The following is a 17,856-nucleotide window of genomic DNA, read 5'->3' as shown; positions in this document are numbered from 1 at the left end:
AATCTATGTTATTTCATGTTATGAGCTGTAACATTTTCTATTTTGAAACACATTTTCTCTTTATCAATTATTAATCAATTATTAATTTTATTAATGACATTGAACATACAGGGTAGCAAACAAAAACCTATTATTTACAACGACCCTGTTCACATTCGAAATGTGCCCTGACTTTACAATGTTAAACCAGAGCCCCTCTGCTATTTAGAAATTCTCTGCTTAAACGCTGCATCATTGTCATGGTGACGTTTATGGCTGGAGATACTGTTGCTGCTGAGAGCACAAGTTTAGAGAACACCGGAGAATTTGATACTTTCTAAATCACAAAAGATTTCTCCAACTCGTGTCTATGTGTGTGTGCCCAATGTGGGTTGCATTCGAATTAATTCGAACGAGTTATGGGCTTGTTGGATCTCGTAATGCTCCCATGGATGGCTTTCTTCAAAGGAAGCAGATTTGTACTCCCCAGCAAGCAACTGCCCTCACTGAATTAGACCTAGTAACCACTCATTAAAAGACGTATTTTTGAAAGTTCTCATCTTTATTGTCTTTATTGTTAGTTAGCATATTCCTAAAACAACCTCAAGCTAAATTTAAAAGCCGATAGATAAATAAGAGCCACTGAGTAATTGTGCGATTCATAATCTGAATAGTTGATTATTTCTTTCAATAATCGATAGATTATTAGATTATCAAAATAGTCGTTAGTTGCAGCCCTAATTTTTTCCCACCACTGTTTTGTTGGTCCACATCTCATTCAGGAATAGGAAATATACTAAAACAGTTTTATTCTGCTAGGGTGTGAGTGTCGTGGGGTTTGGGGGGGAAATACTGGGAAGAAAAAAATCATATTTACTGCATGAAGCCTGCAGCCATGTGCAAATACTTACGTCTCAACCCACCCCTGCCGGCGCCATCACCACCTGTATTAATATTTGTGTCAAACCATTTGAGCCTCTCACCATCTCCATGAATAGCCATTACAAATCTATTTGGGCTACATCATTATCAGTTCAAACTGCAACCAAATCCCATTTTCCCTCTGCAAATTCAATTCCCATCAATGATGCCTCACGCCACTGGTAGCCTTTCTCTTTTCGTTCCCACCCACACAAAACCCCCACCCTCGAAAAAAAAAAAAAACATATACAGGCCTACACGCATACATACTGAGGCTTTGAGCAGACCCCTCCATGGCAGGAAAAGTAGAAAGCGAGGAATATAAATGACCTCAATGGTATCAGAGCTGAAACTCCCCTTGAGTCACTTGATGTCTCCAGTCACGTACCTCCAGAAGAATCACGCAGTGTGTCAATCACACCGAGCCTTGCTGTCGTTTAAGATACACCCCACCTTTTTTTACAGTCCAGAACTAGATGATGGTTAATTAAAAAGATTATAATGAGGGTGAATATGAATTAGGGTGATATAGCAATGACCTACTACTTAAGAGCCACTCTCAGTATTTTAGAATAATAGGGCTACATTGCTGATGTCACCTTGTTGCTCACAGAAAGACTGAATAGAGCAGTGTGTGCCTTTTCTGTAGGTTAGTGCCCCTTTTAAATTGAAAGGAAAGATGCATTAGGAATATGACTGGCAAAACAAAAAGTCCCTTCTGAGTCTAAAGAAAAGAAGAGAAGGCTTAGATTTGTTGAGTGCCTGCATAAAAGCACACATCAAGTATTGGGCTTGGCACAGAGCAGCCCATGATAATGATAATAATAATAATGATAATTGTTAATGCCAAGAGCGAAAAGATCACCTCCACTGAAGCTGAGCTGTTAACTGCAAAAACCACCTTTTCTTTCTGCAATTAAATATTTCTTAAGACTAAAATGTTAAACTTAAGAATAAAACACCATACTTTTATGGCTAGTCTTCACATTTTGTGAAGACCTTCTTGCTGCAGGAACAAGATTCAACACATGGAGAGAGATCTGTAAACTGTAATGGTTTACACAAGGCCATTGATGAAACTGAAAACATACTGCAGCCCTTAAAACAGAGGAATAGATTCAAGGTCAGGGAACAAGATAAAAACCTGCCGCTGTGACCCCTCATCTCCTCGTGAAAATCAGAATGTGCATACACTGGCTCAAGCCCTGCCCCATGAACCAGCTCTCTCCAGGCTAATTCTGTTGCTAAGCACTGTCTTTTTAATGCTCTGAATGGCTTCAACTACACATGGATTAAAAGCTTCAATGAGCCTTTGCATGTTTACATGTGTGGAGTCCTCTGTTTGGTTCCCTGCCGTGTCATTACACTTGTCACAGAAACATGGCTTTTTTCCAGGCACAATGCAAAGTCAGAGCCGAATTGAATCTACAGTAAAAAAAAAAAAAAAAAAACATTCTTTTGGGAATCATAAAAATGGAGGACAGAATGTGTATTCACTGCGTAAAGGTATCTATGGCTGCAGAAAAATGTATTTCCTGGATTTCCAGCCACCATCATGAGTTGGAGGAAACCGTCAGCGGTCAACAAAATTTGGAAGAATTTTCCAAGCATTCCCAGTCACCCGCCCCTACCCGTTGGGTCATGCACACGTCCTCTTTTACCATTTGCTGTGCTGGAGGGGGAACTGTGATTTCGACCCATGTCTGTTTCAATTTCAGAACCTCGCCTGGCTTGACAAATAATTCTCTCCTTTATTTGCTCCTTGAATGACCATTCTTTTGTGCCTGGAAAAAAAAAAGATAGACGATAAGCCTCAGATGACTGCGGTCTTACAGACAGGGCGTCCAATCCGCCACAGACAAGCGGCTTATGAATGACATTTGTCTGTTCGGATTGATAACTGTTTCTTTGCCGGTTCAGCTTAAGAGGAAGCTCAAGAGATTATGCCCGAAAATGAAAAGCATATCTTGTTGGCAAAATGACAAACGTGGCATGTCTATCAGCCCGAGAATCTTTGACAAAGAAAAAAAGACTGCACAGCACCAATGTTGGTTTACACCTGAGAACAGTACATAGCCCCTGGCATCATATATGGTTTTGTTACTTGCTATGGGTGATCAAAGGATACACACATCTCACCCAATCAAAACACTGTCCAGCATCTGTGCAGGAAAACTACATGAATAGAGACCTGTGTGTTATCAGCATACCTGCTTCCTTGTGTATAAGCTTATGAAATATTCTACCACTGCCAACTACGATGAATTACATTATTACCACACTTAAAAACCAACCCTTAGAATCAGGGGCAATTGACACAGTAACAGTGACATGCCTGATTTTATACTGGGTCAAACGGGCACAACAGATCCACCCATCAAGAAGCTGGAACATGCACAGTTTTACTCACAGATTTTCCTAACCACCATACTACATCAGCTCTCAGGGACCACAGGAGTTCAAGTATGTACTGTCAAGTGATCATTATTCCTAATTTTATCTATCTTCACTATATTAAGTAATGCTAAATTCATAAGCATTGATACGTATTTACACTCACGGGAACACTGACATTCGCTTTTGGGCAACAACACAAAGGATTGTGTTGAGAAAAAAAGGATGGAGGATTCTGAGACCCTTTTAACTTTGAAGAAACCACAAGGTTTTATCCCATGCCCCAACTGGGAGTGACCTTCTCCCATTCAGGACTCAAAGGGGGGGAAAAAACGGGGTAAAGACGAGGGAGATGGATTTATTGCAGTCTCTTTCCATGGTTGAGCTCAGGATCGAGCTTGGAGAGGGTGCCGTCGATGCCGCAGCGCTGCTAGGATGATCTCATTTTCCCGGCACCGCATCCAGTATGCGCCTGAGCAGAATCCAGGCTCCCTCTGGGCGGAGGGCTCCACTCCCAAGTTTAAGGCAGACAGAAATAGTTCCACACGGCAGGGAAGAGGAAGACTGTATCCAAGGCCTGTTCCACCATGCTGGTTTGGCCCCACACTGACTAATTATTAAATCATCTGGTTCGCAGGCAAAGCTAATCTCTCTCCCTCTCTAAAGTAACTCTTAAAATCTACACAGACCGGCCCGAAATTACATTTTCTCTATAAAGTTACTCAAATTGAACACAGGCTTATAGCACTCTTGCCAACTTGAGTGTTCTGGGCTGCATCATGCTAGGCTTAAGTGTTTATTATTTTAGAGTAAAGGTATGGGGTAGTCACATATATTCTTTGATCGATTTCAAATTTTTTTCTGGTCTTTTCTTGTACTCTTTTCTTGTACAGTATGTCAGTGACAAATGCTTTGCACTGACATTTTCCAGATCTATAATTGCTGACTTAGATGTTTGTGCAAATTTATTTAGGAAACACTACCCTGCCTCTTTTAGTGGAATACATAAAATACATTTTACTATGTTTCTAAATGGCACAACAGAAGTGTCCTTTTAAGTCCAATATCAGTTGCCCCCTAACAAGCAGAGGCGTCCCTACCAAGTTAGTCCCCTCCTTTACAGACTGATGCCGATGGTGTCTTGAATTTGAATGAATTTAAACTTAATTGGGTACTGTCTCTTTTTTTTTTACTAGGATCAGCTGCTGAAACATTGAGAATTGGATTTAAAAGTCAAAGACAAAATTCATGTCACTACTCCTCTTCACAAACGCACCTCTAAAACAAGTGTGCTGGCCGTGAAATCAACCCTTTCAAAGGCAGAGTTTCTCTTCCAACGTCCTGCTCATTTTCCATGCTGTTCTTCCTAAGTAACAAGGTCACAGTCTCTCATTACTGCCAGAGGCTGAGGGTCTTGTATTATCATTTGGCTGAGAGCACACACCCCGAGCGGAAATGTAATGATATTTTGTTAGTGACCAGCCATCTGCTGCCGTCAGTTGGGCCACAAAGCCAAACGCTGCCCTGCAAAACAACACGCCTTTGTGTGGCGACCAGTGGGTCCGCGGCAGTGTGCAGTGTGCAAACCACTACCCGCACCCACCACACACGGCGTAAAACAGCTGCCAAATAGAGGTCCTCTTACAGCGCCACCTTGCCCCGGACAGACCCTGTTACTGGACACCAGACTTTAAAAAACATGGCCACAACTCCCGACGCACCTCCTGCGCCGACCCCATGGGTAGACGTGGATCGAAAGCAATCCAAGTGGCGATAGACGTTTTCCGAAGTGCACGGAAAACAACAGGAGAGCAGAAGGGCCGCTTTTGGCAAGGACGTTTCCGTGATCGCGGAAACCAGAAACCGGGGGAACTGTCTCTCCTGATCTTTGTTAATTTTCAGTAATAAGCCCCCCAGTCATCTCTGGGCTGGAACTTCATCCTTGTTTAATGGTAATTAGATTTCTTTTTTTTGGATCATTCAGTGAATACATATCAAGGTCCTGTCACTGTGTGAGAAGCCTTGCCATGACATGGCCTGGGAGCCAGAGCACACTTCCTGGGTCCAACAGCACAGTACTCGCCCTATCTGTACAAAATGATTGTCCTTCCACATCATAGATCACCGTTCTCAGAACAGCACGGGTAAATATTTGCTTCACACAAATGAGAACGTTTGGTATGCAAATAAAGAATCCCTCTCTCAAAATTTTGCATCCAAACCTATTACCTCCAACACTGAACCCAGAGAATGCTTGCCCTTGAAAGCAGCACATCCATTTAACACTTTCTGAGGAAAAAAAACTGAAACCAAATGAAGATGCACTGCACATACACAACAAAAGAGCCTGTTCCCGCCCACATGCATCAATAGAGAATTTGTCATCCCTTTGAAAACAAGTAAACACATATTTTTTGTTTTCCTAAAACAGTGATTGCTCATAGCTAGCTATATATAAATTCTACTGCACAGACTTCACAAATAGCCATACATCTAGTTTCTTGTACCATACAAACACAAATATTCTTGCTGCAGGTTTTGCAGGAAACAGTGTGTTTTTCCAAAACTCAACAGCATCTCTAACAAAAAATATTTTCTTCAATAGGTCTTTCAAGTTGGCATGAGGTTTTTGTCATCCAGTACTTGTTTAACTACTTGATGTTTGTGTCTGGTACCTGTCTGCACAGGTTTGCTCAGAGCTAGCACTGCGGAATACGAGGACTGCCTCGTCAGTGATAAGACCACAGACGCAGAGCCGGACGCAAGGTGCAGCGCGGCAGGTCGACCTCACTGTCAGCTGACTCCACCACGTCAATCATGCCTGGCTCTGACAGCGACGGCGACAGAGGGCAGACCGGGGCAATGTTGCTATGGAGTCACTGCGGAGCAGGGAGGGGGGTGAGGCACCTACAAGTGTTACACGCCGTTCCGCCTGGCCAGCTTCCATTCCGTTTCCTCCACTGGTCCTCTGCTCCCCCGGATCAGCGGATCTCCGGGAGCTGGGGGTGATTAAGTGCGGAGAGACGGCCGGTGCTACCGCGACGTAAAACTGAACTCTGACAGAGCTTCCAGGAGGAACACAGAAGTTTGTCACCCCGACCAGCAGCAAGCCGAGCGGAACCCGCACCTCCGCTTGCTCCCGCCCCTCCCTGAATCTCCGCCTCATTCTGGGGTCCTGACACCAATGTACAACTACAGAGAGCATGGAACACCGACCCCACCAGTCATGACTGAGAAGTGCGGGAGGTAATCGATCTGCGAGCTAGTTTCAGGAAATGAAACCCACCGGAGACCTTGTCAGGGGATCACGCTTTAAGAGGAAACCAGACCAAAAAAGGAGTGTGTCCTTGCCATCTTGTAGGCTCGAAATTGACAAGATGCTGTGCCAGCGGGGGTTACAGGAGGTGGCCAGCGTCCTGGCTGTGTCTGCATTGCACATCGTACCTGTCCTCACAGGTTGGAGGTGAGGCAGGGATCGTCACAATGCAAGGCCAGCCAAAAATGGCATCGCTCAGATTGTAGCGGTAAAACAGAACACTCAATCTAGAATTCATTTCACGGTGCTTTATTTGAAAACCCCCCTCCTGCTCAGAGTTTAATGCACACTATACTCTCCAATCCTAGCTACACTGATTGTTTTTAATATCTACGCCACAAGCTCGGACTGATATAAAAACCTGCCACTGTCAGTTTGGCCTCTCCGCTGGGGACTAGAGACATCCCGTAGTCCCGTAGTCGCACGCTCGCACCTTCATCTTTTCTCATCTCCTTGTATGTGTTTTGTGCCTTTCCGCCACTCTCATGAGACCACTTTGGGCCTGTGGTGCAGAGTAGCCCTTTGAGTCTGTTTATTAATGTGCAGTTTTATCAGGACATGCAAATTGAATGTTTAAAATAGCAATGCACATTTCTTTTTCCTCCCCTCCCTCCCCGCTCTGTAGAAACAAGACATAATTTTGTATAAATACCTCTTTTCATCAAGCTAATCTCCCTTCTACATTAATAAAACAAACATTTGTTCAACAAAAGAAACTTCAATAGTCCTTGGGGTGATATGGAGGATACCACTTGTTGAAAGTCCCCGAAACAATGGCATTGAAATACGAAAATGTCATAAGAAAAGGCCACGATATTCAAATGCCCTGTTAATTAGAGGTCCACCACGGGGGGATCTGAAGGTTTCCATTGAGAAGCCAAACACATTTATTACCCAAAGGTGGCATGTCAAAAGAATCAATAGGGTTCCTATTAAACAGCACCAATCTTTGCACTGCTCCACTGCTCAAAATAACAAGTGTTACAGCTTTTTTTTTTCCAGGTGAAATCTTCACAAGGAGCCTTAACAAGCAAAACACTTTTTTCTTCCTCAAATCCAGTCTCCTCAAGGAATATTTAAATATTAACCAATCTTATGAGATTATTAACAGGAGACAAGATCTATACTGATCATGCCCGGGCTACACGTTCTGAAGATTTGAGTGAACATGCCATTCCATCCTTTTCAAACATGATTACAGGAAAGCTATGAAGGGGATCACACAGGAGACCCAACTGACTGCATATCAATGGAAGTGAAAGAACTCTCCATGTCTTCAGAAAGAGCTGTAAAAGACAGACAGGCTAGCCCTCACCTAATTTACCACCATATAACTCAATATCATTTGAATATCGGCAGCTGGGTAATTTATTTGATCTAGTTTTGATCGCACGCATTTTCACCAACCATTCGACACTGGAATGACTGATTATCCAAAGCATTCCTTGCATGCGCAAAACAAATAGTGCCAATTTAGCAGCAGAGAGTAAAAGCATTAGAGTTGAAACAGCCTCCCTGAAGTAAGACAAATTGGGCTCTGCAGTAGAATCCGCAGCCCGTATCCCAATCTCTCTGAAGAGGAAGCAACGTCTCCCAAGCATTAAAGTGGAAAAACCAACGCCACTGCGAGAATTTAATGAGGAGGCTCCCTATTCTCCGGCCTGCCACTGACTCTGTGACAGAACACTTCTTGGCGTGTGGGGATTTTTTCCTCCATGGAAAACACAGCAGATATCGGGTCTATGACCAGCTCAGCCCTCTCTGTTGCCCTGATGCCTCCGCAAAGCGCATGCAAAAAGGGCCCATTCCCCAATCGGAAACAAGTTTAACCTTTCTGTTGAACCTTTCTGCATACAAAACAACCGGCATGGTCCAGTAATTCCTAACATGCGTGGGAGGAGTCTATTATTCTGTGTACTATTCCGAAGATTACTTTCTGAAATCCTCAAACAGTTGGAAATATATCACAAGGGAATGTATGAGATCGGTTCACCAAAAAAGGTCCCACTGCAAAAACAGCTCACCTGAATTCCATCAACTGACAGAAGATCAAGAGCTTCTACACCATGAGTAAAAGCCAGCCTGTAGGCTCTCCCAAGATTTGTAAACAAACTGATCAAGGTGAAAAACTGCAGGCCGGTGATTGGAGAGCACTTGCTACATTTTGTACCTGAGCAACTGAGTGAGGATGAAGGCACTAGCTATATTTATCAAACATGGATAGAAAAAAATAGAGAATGATACCTAAAACAGATACTGTGGGGCGTTCCACTCAGATGAAAATTCAAAGCAGAAACGTCAACTCCCACTGAAACATAGGTGTGGTACTTTTTGCTATGATTATACACAGATCTTAGGTGATGAATGAATAAGGAGGAACATAAAGTAATGATTAGTCAGTGAGAAAGGAAGAGAATAATAGACTTCACAATAATAAAATATTATGCTCATAGACAATAAGCACATGGATCGATTAAGAAGAATCTGGGCTAAAGAGCCAGGTCTGGCGCTTTGGAATCAAATTTGCTGGAGAGGATGCGTTTGGCCATGTTTCCCTGAAACCACCTTGACAGCTATTACCTCCAGTGGACTTTAGCAAGCCTGTCACAAAGCCAGGAATTAGAGATTTTGACTACCTTTCAGGAACAGATAATACCTGGAAACCTGTCTGGTCCATTTAAAAGGTCAGAAAAGACTATTTAAATCCAAAACATCAAACTATCAAAAATATTGTCCCTTTTCAGCACTCGCCTATGAAGAAACTGAGTCCTCCAACAACCCTGAAAGAATGTCATGGACAATCTGGAGTAAGAACAGGGAAACAGTCTGCATTGCACACAGCAACGACGGATCATTTTTAAGGACAATACCAACAATCCCTTTAACTACACACACCCTCTAGTGGCTAGTACATCAGCACATCAAATATCATCAGCAAACATGTCAACATCAACACAGTGTTTAAAAGAAATATATAATGTTGTGCAATCCTAGCAGCTAATGGCTTTTTGAATCCTGGAGCTCGCTTTGAACCCTCTCTTGCGTTTTAATTGTTAATCATAATTCTAGTTTGTTTTCATGGGCTGCACAGTTAATGAAACATTTTGATCTCTCACACACACACACACACACACAGAGATCTCTGTATCAGCACAAAGAGGAGCTTCAGAACCATGTACTGCCCTGCGTGTGTGTGCATGTCTGTGTGCGCATATGCCCGCATTGGTAATACTCACGCAGATATTATACATTCTCTCAGAATGCTCTTTCTCAGAAAAGATGCATCAGAGGCCGAACACAGCATCCAATATTTCTACAATTACACAGCAGTCCTGCAATCTGTGCATTCAACACAAAAAATAATGATCCAACTTGTAAACGCCCAGAAAATTCTGCACAGAAATGCAATATGTACGTGTGCAAGTCACAACGTATATATTTATCAAGACTTGCACTGCAACAAAAAGGCACTGAAAACACAATTCCATTTAAAAGGAGGAGATTCTTGTTGATTTTCTTGCTCTCTCTCTAGCACACAAATGTACACACATATATACACACAAAGCTCTAGAGACCTAAGAAGATGAGACTTTTATATGAGAAAGTTGCATTTTCTTTGAATAGAATAAGATTGTGGGTCTGCCTGTGTATATGTGTGCACACATATATAACAAATGCGTGTGTCTGCATATATGTCTGTGTTTATATTCGTGTTAAAGGTCATTCACTTCCTGCGACTCACAAACCCATCCGCATTGGGGACACAAAGCGGACATGGAGCACCTGATGACCTCATACGAAAATGGCATTTAATCTCCTCGGGAGCGGCCGGACCAGCAGTCTTAACTCGTTGCTAATGGGAAAACCTTCCCATCATCCCCAGCTCCAGCTGAGCACTAATTATGACTTCAGAGACCGTTTTGTACATAAATCAGCCCCTTTCAGGATTTCTGCACTCAGGGCACATAGCTCCACAGTTCTAGTACTGAGCTATAATGCAAATCTTTTAAGCACTCGAAACCAAGAGGAGCACAGTAACAGGAGAAAAATACACAAACTCTCAGGGTACATAAAAAGCACCATCTGAACAGTTTGTTCACCCTGCATTCCTCTCCTGAGTGAACGCAGTTTGGAACAACTTGAATTTTCACCCCAAACACAACAAAGTTGTGTTAAACACTGTTTGAGGGCGTGTTAACCTACCACCTCCTGCTTTCACCTCGGATATTTTCAGTTGTTCTAAACTCTGCCAGAGAAGAAATGGCGGCGATCCCACACACAAAAAAAGGGTTATTGTAAAAAGACGAAGAAAAAAACAGCTCTGAAGCGACTTAAGAGCAGAGAAGCCAGATGCAGTATGCACAACATGTACACGTCTGCTCGCCTTATATTACCAGAGGCATCTCTGTTCGCTTCTGCATCTCTGCTACACTGTGGAACGTGCCACTTGTGTCACAATGCAAAGTCAATTTCGTCTCAGCTGTGTGTACAATATCCCAACTGAATTTATCATCTCGCAAGATCCAAAACAAGCAGCCACTTCCTGTTTGGACTTACATTATGACAGTACTCAATCTTCTACTGAACCAAGGAAACGAAAGGCTAAACAATGGAAAGGTTAGGTCACGTTGCAACAAATTAATTAAGCAAAAAATGGCTGTTCAAAAGCTTTGCTTGTTTCTGAGGGAAGGTGGAAAAAAACTGTTGTCTCCACATGATTCCCCACGCACCCCCTGAGTAAACTCAGCACCCACCACTGTTCCTGCATGTATCCATGGTTCCCCCACAGGAGGGGGGTAGGAGGTGTGGAGTGTGGGTGGTCCATAGGAGCCTCCACAGTTTACCTCAAAGATTCATAGGAACAAATGTAAATACCATGTCGATCTAAAACGCACATCTTGACACAACCGATGGATCAAGTCTTTCCCACATTAAGCATATTAAAATGCTTCTACTTTGTCAAATTAGTAATATTAATTTTCAAAATTTACTTTCAATGTGAATGTAAAGTGTTCCTGTATCCTGTATTAAGATATAGCTACAGTAAAAATCTGGAGGGAGGAGGAACGGTGTGGGTCGCCCTCCCCACCCCCCACCTTTTATTTCATTGTCACGCTTTCAATCATGTTAAAAGTATACATGACGCAAAGCTTGGTGATTACTAAGTCGCCCTCTGGTGAGAGAGGTAAAGCTAAGTTTTAGTACATGCTGGAGCATCAACGCCTCTCCTTTGACAAGTAGCCCTTGATGTGTTCTCCATTTATTCTGCTCCTCCACTTATTCTCCAGTGTGTCTGTGGCATCAGATAGCAAGCCTCCCAGAGCAAGGCTCCGACGCGCTGTCAGAAGCAGCACTTTAACGCCGTCCAATCCTCCCGACTGACATCCTCTTTAGCGGAGAAACTCCGGCAGCTGTCACGGGGGGCCGGAGTTTGCCCCGCTTTCCGCCGCCGACAGAGCGCAGCGGGCATCGCTGCCACACCGTCCTGTCCTCCTCATTACATGGCTCGCATGCTGCCAGGCCTGGTGGGGGGCACTGGGTCCACTCCACCACGGCACATTTACCAGACTCCCCCACCCCCCAAACAAAAAAAAGGGTTGCCTCTGATACCACTGGCAGGGAGCGTTTCCACTTCAGGGGTTCTGATCGGGGTGATTGCTGCCCCCGATTCAGCTACTTGGAAAGGGAGAATGTGGGGGGGGGGGGGGTGGAGTGTCATGCTTTGTCTTTCTGTCTTACAGCACCATTCAAAGGGCCAACAGCATTAGCGCTAAAGATCTGCAATTAAAAGCTGTCTCCTTCAATACTCGATTGGGGCTAACGGAGGCACTGCATCTAACAGCATGAAATTAGCTTCTCACACAGACAGGGGCCCAGACAGGAAGCTGAACTGACGCTTAAGCAAAGAATCGAACTGGCGCTCACAAGGAAAATAAAATAATAACTGAAAAGAGCTGAGGGCAGACTCTTGCAAGATTACAAAAGCTTTAAGAGAATTATGGGAAACTCCCACCCCTTCCTATAGAAAATAATTACACACGCATTGTTTGGGTGTTCCTGAACTGAAACAATGAAACAGTGGCATGAGAGACCACTGTTGAATGAGGCGAATTACACAGCACTCCATTAAACTTAAAAGCAAAGACAGGGCAAAGGAAAACAGTCTCCAATTTTCAGAGCACAGCCCAGATTTCCCAGTTTCCTGGGAACACATTTCCATAGTCTCAGAGCATATAGGGCTGAGGGCCATTAGAGGCGGGGGGGGGGGGGGGGGGGGGGGACAACCTGACAACTAGCAAAATAAATGTGACAATTTCTCAATTCCAAACAGGCCACACTTTCACTCTCAAAACATATATATTTTTTCTGCCTAGATAAAGGAGGTTTTAGAAAGCCACCACATGGTCTCCCACTGCGTCAAACAGCCCGGTTGGAAAATCACCAGGCAACCGCACCTTGCAACCCACACAGTTAACTCTCCTGCTCCAAATATCTTTTTAATCAATCTATTAGGATGCTTGCTGACGATGACAGGCCCAGTGACTGATAAAGAGACCTGGCGGACATTATAGCTGCTTTGGTCCTGCATTAGACAGATAATGGCTTGTGCTCAGATGATGATGACGATAATGTTGTTACTGAGGCCAAGAGCACATCCAATCGCCCAAAATGTCAAGCCCGACCGTTGCACACCGGGGATTTGAAACTTCAGCTCTCGCTCAGAATGGATATTAAACGTGTTATCTTATTGGATTAGATTCACAAAAGGCATTGTACCTTCACCAGGAGAAAGAAAGAAAAAAAAAAAACAGATCTGCCAGGCTATGCAGTTCCCATACCACGACAATAGCTGTTCTGTTTTCCAGAGAACAGTGTATTAGTTTTATCACCACAAAAAAGGGCAAAGCCTAAATACTTCATCTATTACCACTGTCACCTGTGATTTTGCATGGCAATAGAAAATGCATTTGTTGAAACTGTTCACTTCACAGCTGCACTACAGGGCTCAGAGACAGCAGCAAGCTTGGAGGAGATTGGTGCCGTGCGATGCCATAGATTGATGCTCAGCAATTTTATATTACCAACAGATGTTTTGAGGTTCCATTGCAGCGTCAGCAAACTGGCCACTCTCAGAGAAGGAGGAGATAGAAACTTGTTTGCAAAGAGGAACGGACCCACTTTAATGATGTAAATTCTCTGCCTGCTATTTTTTGTTTTTTTTTGGTTGCCGCCATGTTGCGACTTTCAAGGCCATGTGGACAGATCTTTGAGATTTGTGTGCAAATACTACATTGACCAACTAACTTTCAGGTTTCCTCAGTTTTGGGGGGGGGGGGGGGGGGGGGGGGGGGCAAGTTTAATGAATTGATTAACCAGGTGAATGAAAATAACAGTACTATATTAAGGACAATAATGATAATAACCCTCCACAAGCAGGAAATGAAACTACACACTCTTGTTGTCTCTCTCACTCTCACATTCTCTTGCAATCATTCTTCCTCTCTTCTACCTTTCTATCATTAAGATATGGAGGATGGCTGGGCCTTCACAATATCAAACTATCCTACATTCAGTGACCCAGGGATCCAACAGGACAGACAGACAACACAGTAGGAAATGGCCTACAGTTCCAAAGATGAACGCTTCTGGTCAGGCTATCTGTTTCTCCTCCTCCTCTTCCTTACCCAGTGCTACATTCTCTGACACCCTGACACTAGCCAGAGGGACTGCCCCATATGCCAGAGACGGTGAGTGGGAGGGACTGGGACGAGGGAAGGATATCAATACCACCAAGTCCTTGAGAGCAGCAGGCTGCCCTTCGGTGACAGTCGTATTCCTTGAGCATTAATCACTCTTCTAATGAAAATGCAGAAATGCAGAAATGTGCCCTGCATTACTGGGCTGCAGAGAGAATCGCCACCCTCTCTCAGCTCATGGCTGACAAAGGCTTCTACCGAAATGAAACGACAGATGAAAACAGGAGAAAGGGAACGAAAAAGTTTCATTAGACCGAAAGGCCAAGGGTTGAGATGGGAGACAGATCGCCATTTCAGTCATTAGAAAAATAAAAATATTTCAGAACCCTTTTCTCCCCTCTGCTATTATTTGGATCATACAGGTATAAATTATTCATTCACTTCTATTGTCCACAACTTTCCATTATTACACCCTAATGGAAAACAGTCAACATGCCTTACGGCAAACACACCTTGTCTGAACTGTATTCATGTCCAATGTCCAATGATGAACGTCTAATACAGCTGTAATTCATTTTATATTGTAATGCTTTCTAATCAGATATTATTTTGATTAGAAGAGACAACTCCTATGCGGATGACAATTTTAGAATTATTTGCATAGTTAACCAGGTAAGAGGGACTATTCAAGCCTCTGTCTAGTACCGCTCAAATTTCAGTCTGAGCAGTACAAAACGCAACAAGCAAAGCATTAATGCAAATAAGGAAAAACGAATTCTTATTGAAAATCGCGCATTAAATGAGTTGTGCGTGACTGATGCTGTAATGCACACACACAAAAAGATCAACATGACTTAGTTTTTCTTCGTGAACTTAATCCTGACTTTACAACCATCTGTATCACAGCTCCCGAGGCTGCCGGAAGGACCCTGTACCAGATCTTGTTCTCTCCTCCCCGGCACTGCCCCCAAAATGTAATTACTACAATTTTTCTGAGAAAGAAGTCCCCGAAATGAGGCTGAAATCAAGAAAAAAAAAATCAATTACATAAAATTTGATAGATGATTATTTTATTGTGTCATTCTCAAAGTCTTTATTATTTTATAAACTAAATGTCATGTAATTTTAATTTTAGAAACGACACATTGCTGGTCATTTTAATAGCCCATTGTGTGTTACAATGTACGTTTTGTAAGAGGCTTTTTAGTGTTGTTTGTCTTATTAGTCGAAACCTTATTTTCCCATAGAAAGTACTTAAGTAGACAGCTTGGTACTACTGAATTTCACCCTTAGATTATAGTGAAAAGGGACTTTCAGTAATTGTATTTTCACTTTCTGTTCAAATCTGTATGTAGGCTTACCAAAATGAATAATAATAAATATTATTTAAGACAATGCTGCGAGCACGGTGTACATCGATTGTGCGTTAGTTTCACCACAGTATACGCATCTTTACACTCGTTTCGGCTGCATTTATTACGACGCCGTTCACTTGTCTGCTCTGCCTCCTAGGCAAATAGCGTATTTCTTCGAACTGCTGTCATCGCAAGCATAGTTGAAAACTGTTAAAATCCTTTGTGCCTTTCACTCAAGGTCATCCAAAAAAAAGACAACAGAACACAGACCGAGATCAGCTCCCTTCTCCTTTCCCTCTCTGCATTTAAAATTCCACCTCGAAACGGATGTGTTCAGACTATCAGTCTGAGCATTGCTCCAAAACTCAGATTTGTAGGCGATACGCGGGTGTGTTTCTATTTATCCGCGCGTATGCTATGCGAGATGGCTGCACGTTAGAGCGCTGCTCGATTTTTCCTCCTCCTTCCTTGGATGCTGCTTGGAAGAGCACTGCGCCAAAATAAACGGGTATTACGGGATGTTTATGCACGAAAAAGGGTCGAGAACGTCTGCCTTTTCTCCGAATTCTTTCATAGATGACGCCCGATCCTATTGCATTCCCTTTTCAAATTGTCTGAAATCGCCGTGGCTTTACAGTATAGGACCTAGTCTTAAAGAGAAGAAACATATGTTAAACTAAGCGGGATGCATCCAGTTTACTAAACAACCACTTTTGAGCGAATCTAATAAAAACAAACAAAATCCGCTCGTCATCGCTATTAACTAAATTAGAGTTAGCAATGTTTAGATAGTAAGGGGACACTAGAGAACGCTTAAACTAACGGTTTCGTAAACACAATACGGCTGACTGTCACTACACTGTTTGTTAAGATTGTAACGTTACAGGTAGGCGGGTTCGCATTATTAGCTATTAATATAAATGGAATCTGGTCATTAAACTATTTTGATGTATCTTCATAAATTGCAGCCAACTTTATCTTTTTCGTATTGTAATCAAATTCGCAATTTAGAAGAGTAATTTTAACTTGCTTGCTTGCTAGCAGATTATGTACATATTCTTCATACGTGTCTAGGTTAAGTATTGCCTGCGCTCAGTTTTGTACTTGTGGACCGATTCAACTTCGGCCATTATGAACGTGTATTACCATCGACTGGTTTTAACGAAGAATAAAAGAATATACCTTGGCTTTTTTTACATTTGATGTGAGGCACTTATCCAGAACTTACCAGGGTGACAGTCGGCCCAGAAGAGAACGAAGGCTGACAAAATCAAAGACAAGATCCACCAACAGCACGATTCCAGGAGCCTCCGCATGTCACAATGCACATCGAGAGCAAAAAAGGCAAATGTTGACAGAGTTATCCGTCTTTTAAAATTTAAACTATCTGGATGAAACACAGAAAATAAATTCAAGTCGAGTCTGCGTCGCAAAGCACAGTGCCAGTATAACTTGCTGTCGCTATAAATTCTGGCTACTGTTTCGAGGAATTTATGAAGTTAGCACGGCAAAGAGACAGTTTTTTATTTCTCAAAAATCTCCTCCTTCATGCAAACCGCTTCTTCATACTTCCAGAGAAAAGCATGACGAGGGCACTGGCCGAGCCCTAATCAGTTCATGAATCAAGGGAGGGAAAACGAAATGAGGATTCTAGTAGTAGTCCATGCAGCGGGAAGCCGCAGCGGGTCTTGCGAAAACAGAAAAGGAATAGTTGGAGCGGCGCTGGAAGCTTTCCATTCTTCCATCCAGGAAGTAGCATGTGAGCTCGGATCTGGCAGAGACTTTAAAACAGGCTTGGGAGAAAAAAAGAGGAGGGATGGGGAGGGAGAGTCGGACCACGCTCCTCTGGATCCTAGCGCCGTAGCATAATAGTGCTGCTACCATCAGCCAGTGTCTCTTTAGGATTGTTGCCCTTTGCGGGATCCTTGTAACCCCAATGGATTATTTTGCGTTAGTTTAAACAAGAGACCGCTACAGATAGACCTACCCAGAGAACGTGAGGTCCTCTGTTTAGGGGAAGGGTGCTGTATGATTGTATTAAGAGCAGTGTGTTGCTAAATGTATCTTTGTGCTCTGTTTTACGTGGTAGAGTGCCTGTGAAATGCATGTTTGAAATGCATGTGGTTAACTTATCTTCTCTTTCCTCTTCATCGCGTTTTAACGTGCTGCAGCCACACATTTATGTCCTCTTTAA

General features: G+C 43.0%; 1 protein-coding gene across 2 annotated transcripts in view; it reads right to left on the bottom strand.

The window, feature by feature from the left end:
• Positions 1-17,403, bottom strand: part of ptprga (protein tyrosine phosphatase receptor type Ga) — a 197,928-nt gene extending 180,525 nt beyond the window's left edge. For both annotated transcript variants that reach the window (XM_036530207.1, XM_036530206.1), the window contains exon 1: positions 16,891-17,403. In XM_036530207.1, coding sequence (XP_036386100.1) covers positions 16,891-16,978 — 88 coding nt within the window. In that variant the 5' untranslated portion in view covers positions 16,979-17,403. The remainder of the gene's footprint in view (positions 1-16,890) is intronic.
• Between the last annotated feature and the right edge of the window lie 453 nt (positions 17,404-17,856).

Source organism: Megalops cyprinoides, chromosome 6 (assembly GCF_013368585.1).
Source record: "Megalops cyprinoides isolate fMegCyp1 chromosome 6, fMegCyp1.pri, whole genome shotgun sequence".
NCBI classification, from domain to species: Eukaryota; Metazoa; Chordata; class Actinopteri; order Elopiformes; family Megalopidae; genus Megalops; species Megalops cyprinoides.
Note: the sequence above shows the minus strand (reverse complement) of the source record. Positions and strands in the feature narration are given on the sequence as shown.